The sequence below is a fragment of the Mixophyes fleayi genome, chromosome 2, assembly GCF_038048845.1.
Source record: "Mixophyes fleayi isolate aMixFle1 chromosome 2, aMixFle1.hap1, whole genome shotgun sequence".
NCBI classification, from domain to species: Eukaryota; Metazoa; Chordata; class Amphibia; order Anura; family Limnodynastidae; genus Mixophyes; species Mixophyes fleayi.
This window is the reverse complement of record NC_134403.1, coordinates 52,577,218-52,601,126: the sequence shown is the minus strand read 5'-3', so window position 1 is coordinate 52,601,126 and position 23,909 is coordinate 52,577,218. Positions and strand designations below refer to the sequence as shown.

General features: G+C 42.5%; 1 protein-coding gene across 4 annotated transcripts in view; it reads right to left on the bottom strand.

Annotated features, from left to right (window-relative positions):
- Positions 1-23,909, bottom strand: part of RXFP2 (relaxin family peptide receptor 2) — a 250,188-nt gene that overhangs the window by 62,005 nt on the left and 164,274 nt on the right. For all 4 annotated transcript variants that reach the window (XM_075198960.1, XM_075198959.1, XM_075198962.1 and 1 more), the window contains 3 exons: positions 6,161-6,232; positions 2,669-2,740; positions 1,586-1,657 (listed from right to left, as the gene is read on the bottom strand). In XM_075198960.1, coding sequence (XP_075055061.1) covers positions 1,586-1,657; positions 2,669-2,740; positions 6,161-6,232 — 216 coding nt within the window. The remainder of the gene's footprint in view (positions 1-1,585; positions 1,658-2,668; positions 2,741-6,160; positions 6,233-23,909) is intronic.

The following is a 23,909-nucleotide window of genomic DNA, read 5'->3' as shown; positions in this document are numbered from 1 at the left end:
GCACACTTGTGACTTGGAAGTGTTTACTGTATGGGGTTACACATGATTCCAGCACTCAGTCTTCCTCTCACCTATCGCACAGGTTACAGATTTAGCTGAACTGCCCCCGAACAGCACTCACACAACTACACCCACTTCGGTTTGCCACCACCTATTGAATAAGGGCAAAAGGACCCCAATATACTGCCTCCCACTGGCACACAATAAACACTACTTGTTACACACAGTTAGCAAGGCACACACCAGCAATCAAAGGGTTAACACACAACCCCTCAATGCTCTATAACACAAATGTACATGCAGGCACACACTCGGCTTGGTATACAAATCTATTCACAATTCACCCCTCAGCAATGAAAGGGTTAGCATGGTCAAGCAATCTATCTCTTCTAGACAGGCAATGAATTAGTTTAGAGCAATAAGGACATCACTAATTAAATGTTAGATTTAATATACAAAAAGTACAGTGCTTACAGATTATATATAAATAAAACAATAAACAATTGACATACAAATAAAAAGTTGAAAAAACAGGTAAAATAAAGGGGTAAAATTCAGAGTAAAACTTACAGACAAGTTGGTATACTCTGCGCCAAGGAAATCGGCTTGAAGATGAATGATTTCCCAAAAGACACAGTTTGTCCCTTCACAACACAGGTTGTTTTTTTTTTTTACTCAAAATTTTATTATATAAACACAAGTGACAGAAAACTTGAATGAAACACTAGAAATACAAATAACAGCCACTGTCACTTTCCATAGTAAAAGAAAAAATTACAGTAAAACACGGTAATCATGAATAAAGGGGGTTGAGTGAAACTATGGAAACTGAAAGGGTGAAGGGCAGGGGAGGAAGAAGGGGTACAACACAGGTTTTTAAGCAAAATCCAATGGGACGGCATTCACAGGGGCAGTGTGGATGCTAAGGCGAGGAAGCCTTATTCAGCAACCCCTATGAAATCCCCTTACTCTCTTCCCTGCACCTTATCCATCAACCTTGTGTGTATTGTATTTCTTTTTCTATGTATAATTAGTTTTTTTGTGAGATTTATTATACTTACTGCTAGACACTGCTGGATTTTTTGGTTCTTTTATAAATAAATATACTTATTTAGAAAACATACTGTAATGTATACATTAGCATCATTCATATACCAGTAATAGTAAAAAAACACTTTTTCATATTCCCCAATAAAATGATTTGCAAATAGTTCATTATTACTTTTGTGTCTTTATTCTTTTAAAATAGCATTTACATGTATCAACTTATTTGCAGTTATGGGTTAACTATTTTGCAGAAACATTGTTGCAACAAAGGAAAACAAAATATATATATTTATTTCTATCTGTCTAGTGTAGTGAACAATTAAGAAAGGCAGATAACAATGCCAACTTTACAGATGCACTTGGTACATATAAGTTGAACTCAGTAGATTGGATTAGGTTAGAAGCAACCTTAACATATGCATATATATTTTTAGACCAAAAGGCAACAGAAAATGTAATAAGCCTACATTACGAATCATCTTATTATCAATTTGGGGGGATATGAAGTCAATGGAAAGAAAAAATAAGTTATACTTACAGCCATCTTAAGTCATGTAAGTGGCTGAAAACCCCTTGTTGTAAGTACATAATACAGTTGTTACTAAGATATCTGAAACAAGAAAACATTTTAATATAGGAAATGTAATATAGGAAATTGAAATGTATGTATCGCAAGCATGATTAATAACTAATGAAATTAAAATTTAAGCTAAAAACAGACTTATAACATGCAGTAAGGCCGCATGTGCTGGCATGAATTCTAATGTTAACGCACCCACTACTAATGTTGCTACAACATTCAGGTTTTCAAAATGCATCTTTTTCTATCCACTTGCATTTACGGAGGGTAAACCTATTGTGTAAACGGGTGTAGTTCCTATTAACAGCAATGACTACCCCGACACGAACTAAGGCGGCATGAGGATTCTGAAGAAGGACTACCCCGATATGAAAAAAAGACTAATTACCAAGATCCAGATGACTTCATGTGATGACCCGATCTCTTGCCGACTGTAGAAAATGACGTCATGTGAAACCGCGACTCTTGTTAAAGCGGTGATGAACAGAACTGGCTGTCATTTTTGTAATGTAAGTATTATTTTAGGGGTTAGGGTTAGGGGCATTAGGAGTAGCAGTTAAGGTTAGAGTTAGGGTTAGGAGTTAGGAGTTAGAGTTAGGGTTAGAGTTAACCTTACCTTGTAACGGTAAGGTTAACCTTACCTAACCCTAACGTCATTTTTTACAGTCGGCAAGAGATCGGGTCATCACATGAAGTCATCTTGCTCTTGGTAAGTTGTCTTTTTTTCAGGTCGGGATAGTCCTTCTTCGGAGTCCTCATGTCGCCTTAGTCCGTGTCGGGGTAGTCAGTATCGTTAAACTGACTTCCACCGGTGAAAACCTAGGGAGAGCTCAGAGCAGGCTCCATAACACTAGTAATAATGTTAGTAACAAACATTTCAAATGCAGTTTGTGTTTGTGTGTTTTCACTACCACTGTTAATAGTGTTAAAAATTGCTAGAGTAACACTACTAGGTATTTGACCTAATCTCTATAAAATACAGACTCTGTTATTTGTCTTATAAACTGCTTAAATAATTCAGCAATTAAAGCTATTACTTACAGTTTCTGAAGTTGATATAATCCAAAAAATGCCTTCTGTGATATATTTCTTAAACAGTTATGTTGAAGGAATCTATTAAGAAACAGAGTGATGATATACAAGTAATATAGCAAATTGTAAAATGGTTCATATACAGTAGTACCCAAATAAATTATTCCCAAATGCTCCTTTTTGCATTTTTTTAAACTCTTCTTATTAAAATCAAACGTAACATACAGTAAATTAAACAAGAGACTTGACACTCAATTTGTATATGAGAGACATGGCAAACAATACACATGAGCACTGGGAACAAAAATGTTGCCCCATCACCCTCACATATTTGTATCGAGGGATAAAATGAAGTTTTAGGGACCACATGAGACCACCTTCAGCCTGCTATAATCACTCTGAGTCCAGTCGACAACACACTATTGAGAATAGGAGGATCATCAGCAACATTGCGTAGCTCATACCACGTTGTGTGTTGCAAGCAGTCCTTTATTTAAATCATGGTATCTAATGGCAGTGTATTGATGTCGCTTTCCTCGTGTCAAAACAACTGTCAACTTGACGTTCCTTGGCCACCAGGGTCTCAACCAAATTAATACGGAATATGAAGGCAAGGTTCTCCTTGAGCAGTGACGGGGGGGGGGGGGGGGGCGTTGGCTGCAACCACAGGTGAGGAATGGATGTATGTGCTACTCTATGGGCTGTCGGAAGTATTCCCGATATGGCTCATTCAGGAGTGAAGGTGTCACACTTCTGGTATTACAAATGGAACCCAATAGCCAGGTAGTACTGTAGTAAACAGGATTTATTTTGATACAGAAATAAATCTTAAATGTCCAGCAAGCAAGTCCAAAGTATCAACAGGATAACTATCCTGTAGAGGTACCAAGTAATTGTATTCCAAATCACAAGGGAGCAAGGTTCTGTGGAGCATCTGGTTCAGACACAAACACAATACTCGAGCAAAGGCTGCATAACAGGAAGTGCCTTTTCTAGGCCCAAACAGGAAATGAGATCCAAGATGGAATCTTCCTGAGACAGTTCTGGCCATCTTGGATAAGGGCTATTGTAAGGGCAAGTTCATATCAGAGATCCAAGATGGAAACTTCATGAGGCAATCACGGCCATCTTGAATGCGGGCAAATCTAAGGGCAAGAACATAACAGAAGGGAGCAAAATTGACAAACATTTCCTAGCATGTCATTTCACCTGGAGCCAGAAGGACCTAACTAAGTCTGCATTAGCAGCATGACATAGAAAGCAATTATGAGATGCTAGGAGTCCCATCCGGAGGCGTTTTTGAGGGGTCAAGTAAGTCCCATGGAAAATGTTAAGGAACATTTCAGTATATATATTGGCAGCAATTAATTTACATGATTCCACCATGGTATGTAACAGTAACCTGGTGGAAAGAGTCGGAAAATGAGTCAACCAATGAGAAATGCCAGTCTGAATACACCTAGCACTCCTCTCTTTGTCCTGCCATCACTGCCAGCCAGGGCTGTTTCCTGGTGTGCATAATTAGCCTGTGAACCAAGCATGGCTTGGTGTAGAGGTATGTACATGAGTATATGAAGCTTGACACTTGACTGTTACAATGCCATGTGTGCAAGAGAATGCTACATTTCAGATCGTCAAATTCCATTGCAATACTGGTTTCTAGTATAGGCAAAAAAACCTGTGTGTAGAGGCTTTAATTGTATTTAATTGAAACTGTATCTGTCTTTTTCCTGTTTCCGATAAGTGTGATGTGGGCAAATGTCATCTTCACACTATCATGTTGGTAATATCAGTACCTCTTGTCCTTCCTCCCTCTAAACATATATTTAGGTTGCATGTGCCTGGAAAATGCACCTTTCTTATTCATTTCGATTACAGAAATTTGGTGACAAAATAAAATGGATTTCTAGCACTTATAATCCCATATACCATCAATATATTATGCGTAAAATAATACAGAAATAATGGATCACTATAATTTCAACCTCTACAGCAATTTCATGGCCCATTTGAACAGAGGTATTACACAACATTTTGCTAAATTTGTGCACAGATAACAAAGCTAAAAATCATTTCTCACAATTTTATTTTTGTTTTGTTTTTCTTATCATATTGATTTATCTGCACATGTTAATGAGCTTTATCTATACAAATATACTTTGGTTGATACAAATGTAGTGATTAAGTATCGGATATGCCACCTCCAGTGTAGAGCAAACATGTGGCCATTTAATATTTTATTATTATTATTATTAATTTTTATTTATAGGGCGCCACAAAGTATCCGTAGCGCCATATAAGGACAAACAATGGCACAGTACAAGGTGAAACAGCACAGTACAAGTAACAGTAAGCACTATAACTCTGGGGGCTCAGGCACAGCATGAAAAAGAGGGAGGGAGGGGAAAAGTGAGTATAGGCAGGTAACTATGGCCCAAGAGGGTGGGCACGGATGACAGGTTGAGAGTCATTGAGGGGAGCGCAGAGAAGCGAGAGGAGACAGAGGGCAGAGGGACTGAGAGGAGGTGAGCTGAGTAGCTGGAGAGCGCAGTTAAAAGTGATTTTATATGCCTATAAAAGCTTTGCTGAATCCTACTAAAATGGAAATATGTGCAATCTCAAAGCCTTGAAGTCTGTTATACTATACCCATAACCAATTCACAAAACCTAAATGTTATGTTTGCATTTGTATAAATATCATTGGTCATTATTGAACATATCCTGCATTCCATATGGATTGCCCCAATTGAGCTATGTGAACCCATCGTCTTGACAAAATTACCCACCCTACAACCTAGCCATGCTAGACCATGGAGGGCAGAAAGACAGGTGGAGTACTGTGAAAAATACTGCTCCACTGCATTTCTTAGCATTGTGACTGCTATTGAGGGTCAGAAATAATGTTTAATTACATAAATATACACTTTGAAAGTCATGTAACTTTATCCTTATATCCCACAGATTGACGTTCAAATTGATAAAAAAGAAATACGATCATTCTGGTGCTACAATGATAAATCAATAGACATTTTCCATCTGCATACTTAGTTCCTATGGACATTGACAACATATCACTATCCATTCACTCATAATAGTTTAATTGCAGTAAATAGATTTAATCAGCATATTGTCTATGGTACCCTAGCTATTATATATGCAGAATTCTTTCCAAATCCTATTTTACATTCAGCTGTGTAATCGTAGCTCTTTGTTCGTTAATCCAGTTCATTAGACATTCTAGCAAATGTTTCTGGGGTTATTTGTCCTTAGTTTCACAAGAGCACTGTACCAAAGTTCTGAAAGGCCAGTTTTATGGAGAGCAGCATATTTTACACTTCAATAAAATAACTTCAAGGGAAGCTATTAGCAAATTGCCTGACATACAATGTGCCATTTCCAACTCATTTTGTTGGTTTCAAGCCATTGTTTTAATAATTTCTGATTGTAAGCCAATGTATGAAAAGTTTTACACATTTAAGCACATTTGATTGTCATACTCACAGTTTGGTCAAAACTTTATAACTCATGAATGTATTGTCTGGAAGTGTTCGTATCTTGTTTCCTTTCAGAGATCTGAAATCATAAGTTCCACAAAGAGTTTTCATATATTGTGTTATAAACACACCATTTTATATTACAATTTAAAATGGAAAAAGTTTGCAAAATGAAACCCTTTTGTGTTAAACTTTTCCTCAATTCCATCTACCTTAAATCAAAATTACACACAGAAATTCATTAAATCAATATATATGGACACACAGTTTTAATTTGCAAATCACATCACTAAAAAAGTAAAACAGTGAATCCTTTGGTATTTGTGTTATTTTAATAGAGATATAACTTTTTTTTGACAGATACCAAGGGGTAAATGTATCAAGCTCCGATTTTGCCAGCGTGTTAAAATCACGGCAAATCGCGGGTGTTAACCCGCGATTTTAGTCCCAAACTCATCAAATGTATCAAGCTGCGATTTTTACCCTAATCTTCAAAATCGCTGGTCATCTCCGGCGATTTGCAGCAATTTCAAACACTCCTGTTTTTGTCAAACACTCCCGTGTTTGGCAAACTCTCCTGTGTTGTAGCAGCGAGTTGTATACAAATCACTGTTACACTGCCTGTCATACAGCTGCCGGAGCGGTAAAGAATAGATAAAAGTAAAAAAAAAAAAAGCGTGGGGGCCCCCCCTCTATTCATGCTTGACCCTAGTGCTGCCTGACTACTGCTGGTTCAGTGAAAATCGAGGAAAAATTTTGCGTGGGGTCCCCCCAATTTTCATGGAACCAGCACTAGGCAAACCAGCTGGGGTTGGAGGCACTATAGCAGGGGGGACACGCGGAAGGGGTCCCCCTGCCATAATGACTAACCAACCCCAGACTGTTCAGCGCTGGGCTGGATTCCCTAGGGAGTGGGGTCCGCCCAAAAAAAATATGAGCGCCCCCCCTAGGGACACCCAGCCCCATGCTGATAGCACTAGGGCTCTTCCTACACCCCTGGGTGGTGGGTGTAGGGTAATAATGGCAAAAAAAGATGTAAAAAAACAAACAGACGCCATTTTGTTTTGTGGAACTACAAGTCCCAGCCAGTCAGGTTGCCCTAAATAGTGTGGGCATGCTGCTACTTGTATACTACAAGCACCAGCATACCCACGGCAGCAAGGGCATGTTGGCACTTGGAGAACCACAAGTGCCATAAGCCCTGACATCCACGGCTGGCTGGGACTTTTGGAATTACAAATTTCTTTTGGACTTGGTTTACAGCCATTTTTGGATTGAAAGCTGCTGACAAAAGGAGAAAACTTCATTGGTGAATATCAGGGAATTTATTATTTTTAATAAAAAAAATATGGTGTAAATGAGGGTGTTTACTGTGTTTATTGTGGGTTTATTATTTTTATTAAATGTTAGTACTTTTAACAAGGGAGTGGTGGTTTATTTAACATTTTATTTTGTGGAACTACAGGTCCCAGCCAGCCATGGAACTCTCCTGAGTTTGCTTAATTGCAGCTTCATACATTTGAGACTTATATAGCTGCAGTGGCAAACAGTCGGGAGTTTGATCTCTAGCGATTTTGCAAATAGCGATTTTGACAGAAGCACAACTCTGGCGATTTTGCATGAAATCTCAGCTTCATACATCTGCGAGTTTCAACTCTCCCGAGAAAATCGCTGGATTTGCAAAATCGGACCTTGATACATTTACCCCCAAGTCTCCTCATCTTGCCAAGTACTCCCGAAAGTGTGCCCATTTTTATTTTTATGTGTCAACTTATTCAATTTAAATTTATAGTAAACTGTTCCTTATGTATTTAAATACCCATTTGATTAATTTTCTACATTTTACTATAGCTATAAATGTAATATATATAATGTATTTTGAGTCATATTTAACAGACTGAATCTATCTGATGTACCCCCTAGGGGTATATGTACTACAAGCTGAGAATGTAGGCTGACCTCCTTGATTCTGTTGACCCAAAGTACACTGCTTTGTCCTAATCACACCCTACTGCTCCAATTAATAAGTGACTCTTGCAGGTTTTTCATATGTCGGATACAGTGCCTGAGGGCCGCTGCCGGCCCACCATCTGCTCTATTTTTATACTTTCGTACTTGAAAGCCCAATTGATTGATTTTCGGTAAAATCATTATGCTGATAATTGCCAACTCTATCTCTCCCGCTCTTTTGATTAACACAATCAGCTTTCTGTCCTCTTAATTATTTCCTCCATTTACCTGAAACGTAATTTATCTACTGGTCATTTACAAACTGCAAAAATACAAATCTGCTCCTTTGTGATGCCAAGCTCCTATTTTTCTTGTAGCATATGGATATGTCCTTTGCCCTATGTTGCTACAAGTCAATTTCTACACACAGTGGGCCTGATTCATTAAGGAGTGCAAAGCAAAAAAAGAAGTACATGTTCTCCTAGACAAAACCATGTTACAATGCAAGGGATGCAAATTAGTTTATTGTTTTGCACTTGAGTTAAATACTGCCTGTTTTTTCATGTAGCACACAAATACGTCATAGCTTTATTTTTACGCTGAATTTTAAAGTTGATCTAGTACATGTCCTACCCCAGCTATAAACCTGTCCCCACATTTTACATTTACCTCCCCCAATGCAACATGGTTTTGCTAAGGTGCAAAGTTACTTATTTTGTTTGCTTTACTTTCCTTAATGAATCATGCCCAATGTGTTTAAAAGCTGAAGAGTGACATTGGTAGCATATTGTACCAGGGGAACGAACAAGACACACATGACATGATCATCCATTAGCTAAATAAAGACGGTTTTATTTTGGTATGACCTGGATATTATCAATGGATATTATCAATGTGGTCAAGGCAGACCCCTGTACCAATTACTGCCCTAATACTTTATGCTGTGTGTTTCTACTCTATTGCTTTGAATGCATGTGCTGCAGATTTTTGGAGATCAATAATTTAGCAATTAGAAATAAAAGATGCATCATGCAGAATTTAATCAACTTCAAAAGTAACTGTCAGTATTTATTACAATACATGTAAGCAATCACATTTCAATTTACATAATTGATGAATGTCTCCCTTATACTTATTTACTGTTACTTATAACTGCTTGCAAACACAGGGGTATAGGGGAAACTGTGAAAACTGCTTTCACTTTGCTCATCACACTATAATAACAGCTTACAAACATCACAAAGAATAAAAAATATAATGATGTACATGGTTCATGATGTGACAAATGTAAAAATGAAATAAAGTTATCGGATCTTTTATCTGTAATGTTTGGGTCTGGCATTTTTTCTAACTTCTCATTTTGCGGAATATATAGTCCATGGGTCTGAGTCATTAAGGCAAGTAAGGCAAAAAAAGGAGCAAATGTTCTCCAGGACAAACCATGTTACAATGCAAGGGGTGCAAACTACTTTATTATGGTGCACATAAGTTAAACACAGGCTACTTTTTCATGTAGAAAACAAATACTTGATAGCTTTATATTCACACTTAAAGTTAAAGTTGATCTAGGAGATGCCCTACCCCAACTATAAATCTGCCAGCACATTTTAAATTTACCTCCCCCTCCAATACAACATGGTTTTGCCCAGGTGCACAGTTACTCCTTTATTATGCTTTGCTCTCCTTAATGACTCAGGCCCTATGATTAGAGCTGTGATGATGACAGGTTATTTATTCTATTGTGTGGTGTGGTTGGAGTAGTTCTGTGAGCACTTGAGGCCAAATTCCACAGGAAAAGAAAAATGAAATTTCATAATAATTATTTCATGCCATGTGGAACAAGTTTTTAAATTTCACTGATCTCTACTATGTCTGCATGATTGACATTCACCTCCCTATTAATATGTAGCATAATAAAAATATAAGTGGTTGTAAACTTGAGGAAAAAGTGGTAGTATTTTTTTCCAGAAAATATGTTAATTTATATGAATTTATAGACAGTTTACCATCACTTTCTGCTTCCTTGAATTGTATAGATTGGTTGCTGTGGGGAACACCGCCTTTGCATGTACCTATAAAATAGGTCTTTATGGAACCTATAACAACAGTTATTGTCCTGAAAGTTCTAATTCCTGTCCAAAATGCTCACAAGACATTTATCTTTGACTAGACCCATCTCTTAAACCCAATGAAAATATACTAAACTAATAGCAATTGCTTGTTGGCCCAAAGGTTATGTCATGCACTTAAACATTGCACTTTTCCAGTAAGGTGACAGCATGCTGCCATGTTGAGCGATTGAAGTGAAGATGGATAAGCCCCGACCTGTCACATGAGAGCAATTAAGTTTTTAAGATGCTAAGGCGTCTTCTAAGCATCACCCTCATGTGACAGGGGAAGAACACTCACTATCAATTCAACCTGTCACCACAGGAACAATTTGGAGCTTATTCACTTTTATGAGGTTGGAAAAGGTCAGAGCTTATCAATACCCTTGTGACACCAATGCAATGTAGACTTTGAGTGTCAGGGAACTTTTATTTATTGGAATGTATATACATACTCTCCAAATGGCATTTATGTCACCAATCAAGACTGTCAGATGTATAAAAACTAGCACTTCATTTTTATCAAACCCAAGCCATATTAAAGCATCTTGCTGGCAATGCCTGATAATAGGAGTCATTCACTAAAGGTACATACAGCAAGTCCGGAAGTATTCAAAAAATTCCCAGAAAGCAAACATACTGTAAAAATAGAGAAAGTGGAGGTTGCAATTTTATATAATATGAGAGACTGGAGACAACTTGAGATTATAGTTTTTTAGTTAAGTGTGCTATATTGCATTGATTATATTGAGTTACAATAAAATATGAACATTTTTATTACTGAAAACAAAATTGATTCTATTGTAAAATGACTAATATATATTATTATAAGTAGAGATGCCCACTGACCCCCATGAAGTGGTTTTGGTTTTGGTTTTGGATCTGGATTAGCTTCGTGTTTTGGTTTTGGTTTTGGCAAAACCACCCTTGCGTGTTTTGGTTTTGGATTTTTTTGAAAAAATCCTAAAATATGCTAAAATCACATAATTTTACTCTTTTTTTGTTCCTATATTATTATTAACTTCAATAACACTCATTTCAAGTCATTTGCAGTCAATTTAGACCTCCTCACAGGTCACAATATTATTTTCATACACTTTCGGACAAATACTGCAGTGACCTGGCTGGATGGTAAGCGACAGAGCAATGACACAAACACACGGCAGTTCCTAGCACATCTAGGACACATTGGCACACAGCAGTGGCAGAAAAGAAAAATGGGGGTAGGCCCTCCCTCCCACCCCTCGCTATGTTGGATCTTAAAAAGAAATTCAAAACTCGCGAGATCCGAGATCCAACGACATCACAATGACGTTTTGCCTCGTCTTCAATTCCGAGGGCGCGTGACTGAGCCGGCTCTGTTTTCGGATCCCCTAAGTTCGGGTGTGTTCGGTTCCCGAGGAACCGAGCCTGAGCATCTCTAATTATAATGTTCACACAGGTAACTTTAGTTGTAATAAGCAAAATAGTACACCAACTTGTACCTATTAAATAAAGTGCACATACTGCACATTAATAGTGTGATGTTCAACAACCTTTATTGAGCACGAAACTGAGATCTATCCTCAATAATGTGGAGGGAATTTTCTCTGAGTTGGTTCACTCAATTATACATTTTGAACCACATATCATAAAGAAAGCTTCTGGTTCAAAAGTTTTCCCATTGGATTGTATACACATCACCCATTGACCAGCCCTGGAAACCATATCAGAGTGCCTAACAATGTTAAAGGGCTTTGCTGTCCTGGACGCACACAAATTTTTAGGCACATTCATGTGTGCACAATGGTATTCATGCAATGATTTCTGGTCTGGAAGTTTTTACATATGTGGCTTTGGGCTATAGTCCCTGAATTTGCCCATTGCAGCAGAAGGGAAAAATATTTAAACTTCACATCATTGTTCAAAAACTTACACTTGTCCCATTTTTCTTTAGTGGAGCAAAATAATACTTTTGTTCAGGGCTCCTATAAAACTGATATTACAAAGCTGGACATAGACCCTGCAATATTGCAGCCGGCATTGGGCAATTGGCGCAATATCACAACGTGTGTGCTGCCAAAAGAGTTGTCATGTCTAATCAGCATCATTACTGGGAATGGTACTGTCACGATCTGCCTGCAGCATACTGCTTTGCCTGGCAGCTCCTGCCTCCTGGACTATCAGACTTTATCATTTATGTTCATTTTATGTGTTAGCAGCAGTACCTCTGATCACAAGTAGTGCTGCTATTGTGCCTGTTGTGCCCCTAGTTCCTTAGGAGTTAACACTGCTTCACTCATTATCTCATGCACCTGGGTGTGTTCCATTTATACCTGTCTCTCCCAGCATTCAGGGCTGGTTATTGTTGTCCCATCCTGTTGTTCATTTCCTCTGCTGTGCTTTTGGTTTCATACTGCCTGGATCTCTCCATATTACCACTTACCTTCATCAGCCATTTTCCCGGTATTTATTCCTGCATATTCAGTATTCAGCAATATACTTCGTGTGTTTTCACCTCAATCCTGGCTCCTGAGCTGCACTTGTATTTGAACCGTGACAGTATAACCAGCCCAAAGAAAAAACAGCTTAGGAGTCGTGTGGAAGATATTTTCCTGGACCTTTTTCTGCAATTCTTTTTTCATTTGTTTTTCCATTATGTCTGTTTCACCAATCTTGGAATTGCCACTGCTACAGACCTTACAGATGGACATTATTTTGCTACGTTCTCAGCTTGCTAGATTTTCCGCTTTACTTGTGGACCCTCTCAGGAGACTGTCTGATTATGTCTCTCCTAATACAGAAGCTGCTGGTCTGTCTCAATCCACCTTTACTGCTGCTGAACCTGTGCAAACAGCACCTCCTAATTGTGCTTCTACAAATTTGCTGTTTAGTAAGAACTATGGGGTAACTAATTCCCAGTTCACAGGTGGTCCATGCCCCCATCTGACCGAAGAGGAGCGACGGCGCAGAATAACAAACAAGTTGTGTCTCTACTGTGCCAGCAATACACACTTCTTACAGGACTGTCCTATCCGTAGACCATGACATCCTATGCAGCAGCCTTCAGTGTGCTCCTCTCCGGACCCTGGATTTGTCTGCACTTCACCTTTTGTTGCTATATTACAATCTGATCTGTTCACTGGGATGGAGCCTAACCTGCCAGCTCCAGTTACTACCTGTCCTGTGGTGCCAGCTCCAGTTGCCATCTGTCCTGTGGTGCCAGCTCCAGTTGCCACCTGTCCTGTGGTGCCAGCTCCAGTTGCCATCTGTCCTGTGGTGCCAACTCCAGTTGCCACCTGTCCTGTGGCGCCAGCTCCAGCCGCCTGTCCTGAGTCGCCAGCTCTAGCCACCTGTCCTGAGGCGCCAGCTCCAGCCGCCTGCCCTGAGACTCCAGCTTGCGAGCTCCCAGCCTCTGTCTCCTGTTCCGAGGTGCCAGCCTCTGTTTCCTGTTCCGAGGTGCCAGCCTCTGTCTCCTGTTCCGAGGTGCCAGCCTCTGTCTCCTGTTCCGAGGTGCCAGCCTCTGTCTCCTGTTCTGAGGTGCCAGCCTTTGTCTCCAGCCCTGAGATCCCAGTCTCTGCCTCCAGCCCTGAGGTCCCAGCCTCTGCCTCCTGCCCTGAGGTCCCAGCCTCTGCCTCCAGCCCTGAGGTCCCAGCCTTTGCCTACAGCCCTGAGGTCCCAGCTTCTGCTTCCAGCCCTGAGGTCCCAGCATCTGCCTCCAGCCCTGAGGTCCCAGCCTCTGCCTCCAGCCCTGAGGTCCCAGCCTCTGCCTCCAGCTCTGAGGTGTCATTATCTGCCTCCAGCTTGGAGTCTGCTGCCACCGTGTCCGGTCCTGAGTCTGCAGCCACTGTGTCCGGGCCTGAGTCTGCAGCCACTGTGTCTGGGCCTGAGTCTGCTGCCACTGTGTCCGGGCCTGAGTCTGCTGCCACTGTGTCCGGGCCTGAGTCTGCTGCCACTGTGTCCGGTCCTGAGTCTGCTGCCACTGTGTCCGGTCCTGAGTCTGCTGCTACGGTATTTGGTCCTGAGTCTGCTGCCACGTTGTCCAGTCCGGAGTCTCCTGCCGTTGCCTCTGCACCCGAGTCTCCTGCCACCGTGCTAACCAGTTCCGAGTCTTCAGCCGCTGTCTCCAGTTCCAAGTCTTCGGCCGCTGTCTCCAGTTCCGAGTCTTCAGCCGCTGTCTCCAGTTCTGAGTCTTCAGCCGCTGTCTCCAATTCCGAGTCTTCAGCCGCTGTCTCCAGTTCCGAGTCTTCAGCCGCTGTCTCCAGTTCCGAGTCTTCAGCCGCTGTCTCCAGGTCTGAGTCTTCAGCCGCTGTCTCCAGTTCTGAGTCTTCAGCCGCTGTTTCTCTTCCTGAGCTACAGCCTGCTCCAGAGGGGGCGCTGCCCTTAAAGCCTGCTTTAGAGGGGGCGCTGCTCTTAAAGCCTGCTCCAGAGGGGGTCCTGTCTCTCCAGTCTGCTCCAGAAGAGTTGCCTGTCTATGCGGTTCAGCCCGAGATGCCTGTCTATGCGGATCAGCCCGAGTTGCCTGTCCATGTGGTACAGCCCGAGTAGCCTGTCCATGCGGTTCAGCCTGAGTTGCCTGTCCATGCGGTTCAGCCCGAGTTGCCTGTCCATGCGGTTCAGCCCGAGTTGCCTGTCCATGCGGTTCAGCCCGAGTTGCCACTCAATGCGGTTCAGCCCGAGTTACCACTTGGTGTTGTCAGATGCCATTCCCGCTGATCTCCTGTCAGACGGGGAACGGATGTCTGACCTCCCGCTGGCTGCTCCGGAGTCCTGCAGTCCTTCCGGGTCTCTCCTGTGCTGCTGGGCACATGCGCTCTTTCCTCCGTCCCGTTGCTAGGCAACGGGACGCCGCTGTCTCCTCTAATTACCGCCTCCCTGTGCCCGCCAATCAGGTCCTTCTGACCATTATTTAAACCTGACTCTGGTGCCATTAGGGTGCCAGAGTAACAGGTCCACTAGCCTGTGTTCCTGGTTCCCATGCTCCAGTTTCCCTGTGTGTTCTACAGTTCCTGCTTTCCTGTTGTGACCCCGGCTTGGCGACTATCCCATTATCTGAGTGACCCATATAGTACTGCGACCCCGGCTTGGCGACTATTGCTTTGGATTTCCCTTGGTACCGTATATTCCCGATTGGTGTGACCCGGACCGTCTGACCCTTCTACACTACACCGGCAACTGGCTAATAGGACCGCGACCTGCGTACCCAGTGCAGCGAAGTCCAAACCTCCTTGCGGGGGTCCCTGGCGAACACCAGGGGTATGTTAGACTCCGCACCTTCTAGTTCAGTAGTGCTAATACCGGTTAGCGTTTTGTTCTGCTACATTCCTCAAAAGGCCTACGGCCTGACAGGTGCTGTATGCTTTGAGGCTTCTCACAGCGCTGTCTGCTCTGTGGCTTCTCACAGTGCTGTCTGCCCCGTGGCTTCTCACAGTACTGCCTACCCCGATGCTTCTCACAGTGCTGTCTGCCCTGAGGCTTCTCACAGTGCTATCTGCCCCGAGGCTTCTCACAGTGTTGTCTGTCCCGAGGCTTCTCTCAGTGCTGTCCCTGCCAAGCCTGCCGCCCAGTCCGGGCCTGCTGCCAAGCCTGCTGCCCAGTCCGGGCCAGCTGCCAACCCTGCCGCCCAGTCCGGGCCTGCTGCCAAGCCTGCCTCCCAGTCCGGGCCTGCTGCCAAGCCTGCTGCCAAGTCCGAACCATCTGTTACCGAGGGTGCCAAGTCCGAACCATCTGTTACTGAGGGTGCCAAGTCTGAACCATTACCTTTCTTTGAGGGGCATCCTTCCCAATTTAATGCCCTTCTGAGGTTTTTTGCTTCACAGATTCCCTCCGTACCAAACTTTGTTAGTAGCCCTAAGAGACAGGTACTATTCCTAATATCCCATTTTAGGGAAGAGGCTTTGGAATGGGCAAACCCATTTATTGAGACGGATCATCCTATCTTATCGGACTTACAATCCTTTACTGAGGCAGTAATCAGCAAGTTTGTAACTCCTCCCGCTATGCCATCTTGCGGGGCCTCTGCATTGTCAGCAATACCACCTATCTCTCCTGGCCAAGAGATACCATTGTGCTCCTCCCAGTTGGCTCAGGTCCAAATCCCGAGGAAGTCCCGTAAAAGGAGAGGACGTAAAAAGAAAGGAGGTTCTGTAGTGCTTCAGCTTCCATCTGGCATGGTCTCCTTTGCCTCTCCGCCCATGGACGATGGCTTTTCTGCCGGGCCCCCAATTCTGGACTATGATTCAGATGAACTCAGACATTTGTGATAATTGGGCGTCTGGAATCCACCCTTAAGGGAGGGGGGTACTGTCACGATCTGCCTGCAGCATACTGCTTTGCCTGGCAGCTCCTGCCTCCTGGACTATCAGACTTTATCATTTGTGTTCATTTTATGTGTTAGCAGCAGTACCTCTGATCACCAGAGGTGCTGCTATTGTGCCTGTTGTGCCCCTAGTTCCTTAGGAGTTAACACTGCTTCACTCATTATCTCATGCACCTGGGTGTGTTCCATTTATACCTGTCTCTCCCAGCATTCAGGGCTGGTTATTGTTGTCCCATCCTGTTGTTCCTTTCCTCTGCTGTGCTTTTGGTTTCATACTGCCTGGATCTCTCCATATTACCACTTACCTTCATCAGCCATCTTCCCGGTATTTATTCCTGCATATTCCTGTATATTCAGTATTTAGCAATATACTTTGTGTGTTTTCACCTGAATCCTGACTCCTGAGCTGCACTTGCATTTGAACCGTGACTGGTACTAAATGTGGTCAGTTCATTGGTATCTGCCTGTGTTTACAGTTATCTTCTGACCACGCTAACAGGCTGCAATGGCTGAATCTCATTGGATTTGGTCACATTCATATGTGGTTACATTTAACAATGATGCTATTGGTTCACTCTCAGGTTGAATAGCACGATTGGCCTATGTGTGGCTACCTTTAGTTATATTGAAGAGAAGCAGATGGTATTATAAAAAGGACATGAAGGGGGGCGTGGCCTTGAGGCTGAAGATGGCGGATTGTCTCCTTTAGAGCTCCATCTATAGCAGCCACATATCTAACCACATTGCAGAACTACCACCTTATCTGCTCTGACACCTGCAGGCAACAGACCACCTGCCACTGGGGCACCTTCTGAGCTGGCTATTTTATCTCTAGGCTCACCCTCTCCCTCCTGGAGTCGAGCCCACCTTGCCTCCATGCTACTGGGGACCCACGCTGCAGGCCCAAGTGTCCCGATCACCCAATCTTGCCTCAGATCATACTGGGACCTGACCCTGGGGGTACCAGCTTCACTAGCCCTCCGGCTACAACCATCTTTGGCTGCCCCCCCTTCCTGGTGCATTCTGGTGGCCACCTACAAGCAGACGCTTTTGCTCTTTGACCCCTTCTACATCTAGGGCATAACAGAGGGACTCTGATCTCCAATATCCTTATGCATTTGGAGCACAAATGACCGTGTTTCAGCCATCTCTACTACAGTATCTTTTGCCTTCGTCTGGACCTCTGCTAACACCTTGTGGTCATCTTATAGAACAGGCATAAATTGCTCTACTTGCAAGTGCCCTTGTTTCTTATATCTTGTTTTAAACGTTAATTCTGCCTTACTGGATAGCCACATCCAGCTCTCTACTGTAGTGTTGGCCCAATACCGTCACTGACCCACAACTCTGACACTGTTTGCCATATTGCACTAGTACCCATCTCATGGCTTTAAATCCTGGAGACATTTAGAGTGCATACCCTCTCAGGTCAAATACATCTGCCCATCACATTTGAATTGTTCCTGAGCATGTAGGGCCTGAGTCATTAAGGAGTTCAAAGCATTAAAAAGGAGTAACTTTGCATCTGGGCAAAACCATGTTGCATTGGAGGGGAGGTAAATTTAAAATGTGGGGACAGATTTATAGTTGGGGTAGGGCATGTCCTAGATCAGCTTTAAAATTCAGTGTAAAAATAAAGCTATCAAGTTTTTGTGTAGTAGATGAAAAAACAGTCAGTATTTAACTTATGTGCAAAATGATAAACTAATTTGCACCCTTTGCATTGTAACATAGTTTGTTCCGGAGAACATTCACTCCTTTTTTTGCCTTACTTTCCTTAATGACTCAGGCCCGTAATCCATAACTACCACTTTACACCATCTGTGGCAACTCCGTCTCCACACCTTCCATCTGACTATACTACTTATCTTTGCTTTGTGACATGCTCAATTGAGAAATTCCTGAGTAAATCGCAATCTAAAACAACTAAATCCTCCTTCTCCGTTCCCCCATTCCCCTGGAAGACAGTCCAAGCTTTCATTCTAGTGACTCTGATCAATCCACTTCTCAATAGGCTTCGCTGAATAAACGCAGATCCACAAAATCCATTAACATGGCAAAAATGAAACATCTGATATTGCTGCAGTTCATGGACCATGAATCCCTAGATTCAACCCTCACACAACTCAACCATCACACCCATCACCTTGACAAAGCTGAACAAACTATTTCAACTGTGGAAGATGGACTTTGCACTGCTAAGAGCAGCACTGAATCGCAATCAAAACTGCTCAACTCTTTTGCTGAAATAGCCGACCGCAGCAGGTGTAACAACTTGAGAATTGTGAGCATACCTGAATCTGTCAAGGGTTCAAAACTAATTTCTCTTTTGAGTGTCTGGCTCCCCCAACAATTGGCAATGGACATCAAAGGCGGCTCTTTGGACATTGAAAGGATGCACAGAATTGTCCCTGATAGGCGACAAGATTCTAACAGCCCCAGGCCAAAAATCACGAGGATTCTAAACTATGCAGATAAAACTAAAATGCTGGACCACTACCGGAGGACCCCAGGCCTCAATTACCAGGGTAACTGGTTACTGATCTTCCAGGATTTCTCCAAACTCATTGGCAGTTTATCCCATCAGTAAACATCTATTTGAGCATAATGTCAAGATTTCTCTTTTGTACCCAGCCAAACTGAGAATTGTCCAGAATGATAAAGTCTTTATCTTTAAAGATCTAGTAGTGGATAGGACATTTCTTAACAAACAAGGCGATTGACATATGCCCTGCAGTACTACTCTGTTCTCATTTATCTTTTTGTCTGAGGGTGGTTGCCACTTCCTCCTCCATTTTCCTTGTTACCCCTGAATACAGGCAGTTCAATAGCGGATGTCAATGTATTTTTTTTTTGCAAGTTCGAGTTTTCTTTTATATTTGCTCTCAATTTGCTCACCCAAAATAACATCTTCCCGTTTCCTTAAGGATCTTTTACTCCGCTTGCAGTGACGGAGTAGAGACCTGTCCTTCTGCTTCTATCATGACAAACATCATATTGAGAACTGGAGTTGGATAATTCTACTACTGTCACTACCTCACTCCACCCATTGAATGTTGGATTCATACTTTGTTCTCTCAGTATCATCTCCGGGACCGTGGAAGGTCTTAATCACCCTGTCAAAACGAAAAAAGTGACGGCTCACCTTATACATCTTAATTCGCATATTGTGTTCCTACAAGAAACACACTGGACATCGGACAATAAATTTACTCTATGTGACTATTTGATTGGACAGTGTATCTCAGCCCCTCTATATAAATAAACAGTGAGGAACTGCGATCTTACTCAATAAGTCACTCACCTACTTCATGGAATGGCAATACCTTGAACCAGAAGGCAAATTTATTTTGCTAGATATCTTTATAGATGATGTGAAGTATACGCTGCTTAACCTGTATGCCCCACCCAATCTAACCATTCTTTTATCACAGGTATTCTCCACAAGCTTCTAGAGTGGGGTAGTCACAATGTCATCATAGGCGACAACTTCAATTCGATCAGCAATCCATCCATGAACAAACCAGAGGTTAGTACTCCCAGTCAGAGCCGGATTTAGACCTCAGAGGGCCCTAGGCAGGATACTGTTTTTGGGGCCCCTCCCTGCAACAATCCATAGCACTATATTTTTGCAGCCTACCATATACCCCTATAGTTACGTAGAAGTGAAAGCATGTGCCGCCGCATGCCTACCATATACCCCTATAGTTAAGTAGATATGAAAGCATGTGCCGCCGCCAAAGGAGGTGAGGGCGTGGCTTGCATCTTTGGGGGCGTACCTAACATGTGAAAAGAGCAAGGCCACCCTGCTGCAGAAAAAGGCACCCCTAAATAATTACCAAGCAGTCCCGTTTTTTTAAGTAGTTGGGTCAAAACAACATAATAAATATTGAAGTCAGGGCAGAAATACTTACTTAAGTTGTTTGCAAAAATAATACGCATAAATCCAAGTATGTGCTCTTGTCACTTTTGTCCCTCTATCATCACACTGTGCCCCTTCATTGTCACTTTTGCCCCTTCACAATATCACATGTGCCCTTTCACCATCACCTCTGTGCCCATCACCATCACCACCTCTGTGCCAATCACCATCACCACCACTGTGCCAATCACCATCACCACCTCTGTGCCCATTACCACCTCTGTGCCCTTCACCATCACCACTTCTGTGCCAATCACCATCACCACCTCTGTGCCTCTTCACCATCACCACCTCTGTGCCCTTCACCATCACCACCTCTGTGCCAATCACCATCACCAATTCTGTGCCCCTTCACCATCACCACCTCTGTGCCCTTCACCATCACCACCTCTGTGCCCATCACCACTTCTGTGCCAATCACCATCACCACTTCTGTGCCAATCACCATCTCTGTGCCCTTCGCCATCACCACCTCTGTGCCCTTCACCATCACCACTTCTGTGCCAATCACCATCACCACTTCTGTGCCAATCACCATCTCTGTGCCCTTCACCACCTCTGTGCCCATCACCACTTCTGTGCCCCTTCACCATCACCACTTCTGTGCCCCTTCACCATCACCACTTCTGTCCCTTGTTTTACTTACCTTTCTATTGCGCGCTGCTCCTCCTCCGTCAGTCCAGATGTAAAAAAAAGAAAAAAAAAAAGAAAGAGTCACGTGATCGCTCGTCGGGTCCCGGCAGCCTCTCCTCCTCTCTCTATCACCGAGACACTGAGAGGAGAAGAGGCTGCCGGGACCCGATTCGCGGCACCCGACCCCCCCTCCTCCGATTCGCGGCACCCCCCCCTCCCCCGACTCGCGGCCCAAGGCAGGTGCCTAGGTTGCCTAGCGGTAAATCCGGCCCTGCTCCCAGTCACTACATCTAACAACACATCTCTCCTCACAATACAATTAGAGCTGGTGGACCCGTGGCGCCTCCATAGCCCTCTTCAGAAGGATTACATGTTTTACTCTCACCCACACGGCACAAACTCCTGCATAGATTATTTACTGATCTCTAAACATTTAATTCATTAAATTAAGGGTACGTCCATCAAAGATATTATTCGCTCCGATCATACCCCAATACACGCGACACTCAAATTAGATACACCTAAATATAACTCAAAAAATTCTCGGTTTCCAGGCAATATTTGCAAATTTCAAACATTTAATCACATCCTTTAAACCACTTAACATAATTATTTTGATGAAAACATTGAACATCTAGATGATTCAATACTATTCTGGGAGACCTCAAAAGTGGTTCTCAGGAGGCACATTATCTTTCATCCACACTATAGAGACTTCATCCACACTATAGAGACTCTAATAAAGACTTCAAGGGTAAACTTACTGAACTTAGCACTGCCCTCACGGAGACATACCAAGTAAACAAACAACATGACACTGAGATTAACAAAACCAACTATTTACAAGACAAACATATCTACGATACTTTCCTTACAGAGAAGGTACAATATCAGCATAACTACCAGAGGAATACTTTTCATAGATGGGTAATAAATCTAGGAAGCTCCTAGCTAACTTTGTAAAATGCCAGCAATCCAAACCTCACGCTTTTGAAACGTCGGTATCTGAACCGGTCACAGACTTTTGATGCCTTTATGCATAACTACAAATCATTTTATACAGCTGAGCCAGGCATCAAGGAAGAGGGCATAATGTAGCCTTGCCAAATCTCCAACCTGAGGAGAGGTCAATCCAGGAAGAGCCTATTAACGAAACTGAGAAATATAGACTATAACTTCAAATCCCCTGGCCCTGATGGATTAGGACCTGAATATTATAAACTTTTAAAACCCATTTCACCCCAATATTCCCCTCACTATCTAACGATACACTCACCACTGGAACTGCCCCATGTAATTTCAATGAAGCCAGAATCATTGTTCTTTCAAAACCAGGCAAAGATCCCACACTTGTGTCGCTTATAGACCCATCCCCCTTCTCAACCAGGATTTTAAAATACATGCAAAAATAATGATGACCTGTTTGCAACATGCCCTGCTCTACATAATTTCACCAGCCCAATTGGGGTTTGCAAAACATAGGCGGTCAGTGATTGGGATAAGGGCTGCTTTTCCTGCCATATAGGCCACGCATTTGACTAAAGTCCAGAACAACATTGTCGTTAATTTGGATGCTGAAAAGGCCTTTGACAAAATTGCCCCACATCACCTGCTTGTTGAAATTACAATATTTTGGACCTGTCTTTCGTAATGTTATACACACCATATACATTAACCCCACTGCACATGTGACAGTCAATGACATTAACTCTGAAATCTGTCCTTTACATAGAGGCAAAAAGGGTCCCCACTTTGTTTTAATCTTTAGATTCCATTACTAGATATCCAACTTACACCTAAACTTATACCAGCTAGTAGCTATCAGGGCATGATTGATAAGATCATACACAAAGCATATCTGTCCCCCAGGCAATGACTCAGGATTGACCTCTCCTTCGACAACCTCTGTCCGAAATGTACGATACCAGAGGCTGATTTGTATCACGGTCTGTGTTATTCAGCAGACCACAAGCAAAAAAGGACAATGAAGATGATGATGATGATGATGATGATGATGATGATGATGATGAAGAACACGAGGATGGTGAAGGCTAGAAATGTAGGATTAATGGTGATGTTGTGTCATACTTAGGATGCTATCTCTGTAAATTCTATGGTGATAGACATCTCCTAGCCTAGCAGGGAACAAATTGTGGACACCCAGCTATCACAAAGTCTTTGGGTATCTTTATGGACATCTGGTTGCTTCCAGAACATGGGCACAACAGTCTACTTGAGGGCCATTTACCACAATGAGGCCAGGAAACCCTGATGACCCAAACTAATTATCTGGTCATTGGCCTATGTGTTTTACAATAAAAGAAAGTATGAAAAATGAAAAAAATCAATAATAAAAAAGTAAGAAAAAACACCCAGGCACACAAATACACTGCATACATGATACACTTATTATTGCCCACTCCCAAAGATCTAATCTTAAAAAAAGACATATATATATAATACAGACAGAAGTTGTAGAATAAAATAAAATAAGAATGCAAGCTGCCCTGAGCAGGATCCTCTCTACCCTACATCTCATGTCTAGCTATCATGTCTACCATGTTTGCCCCTGTGACATCCTACACTGAATAATTTGTGTGATTGTTATGCAGATTGTTTCTTTGTACACTCAAGCATTACTCATATTTGGGTTTTGCACCACATGTCCGCCATTATGCTTCATTGTATTTGTTTTTTTTACTTATGTGTATCCTGGTATGTTATATTGTATTCATGTATCTGTATGCAGTCCAGTGCTGCAGAATCTGCTGTACTTTATAAATAAGGGCATATACTACCGATTGGAGATGGTCATAATTCTGGCATTGGAAATGTCGCCACTTAA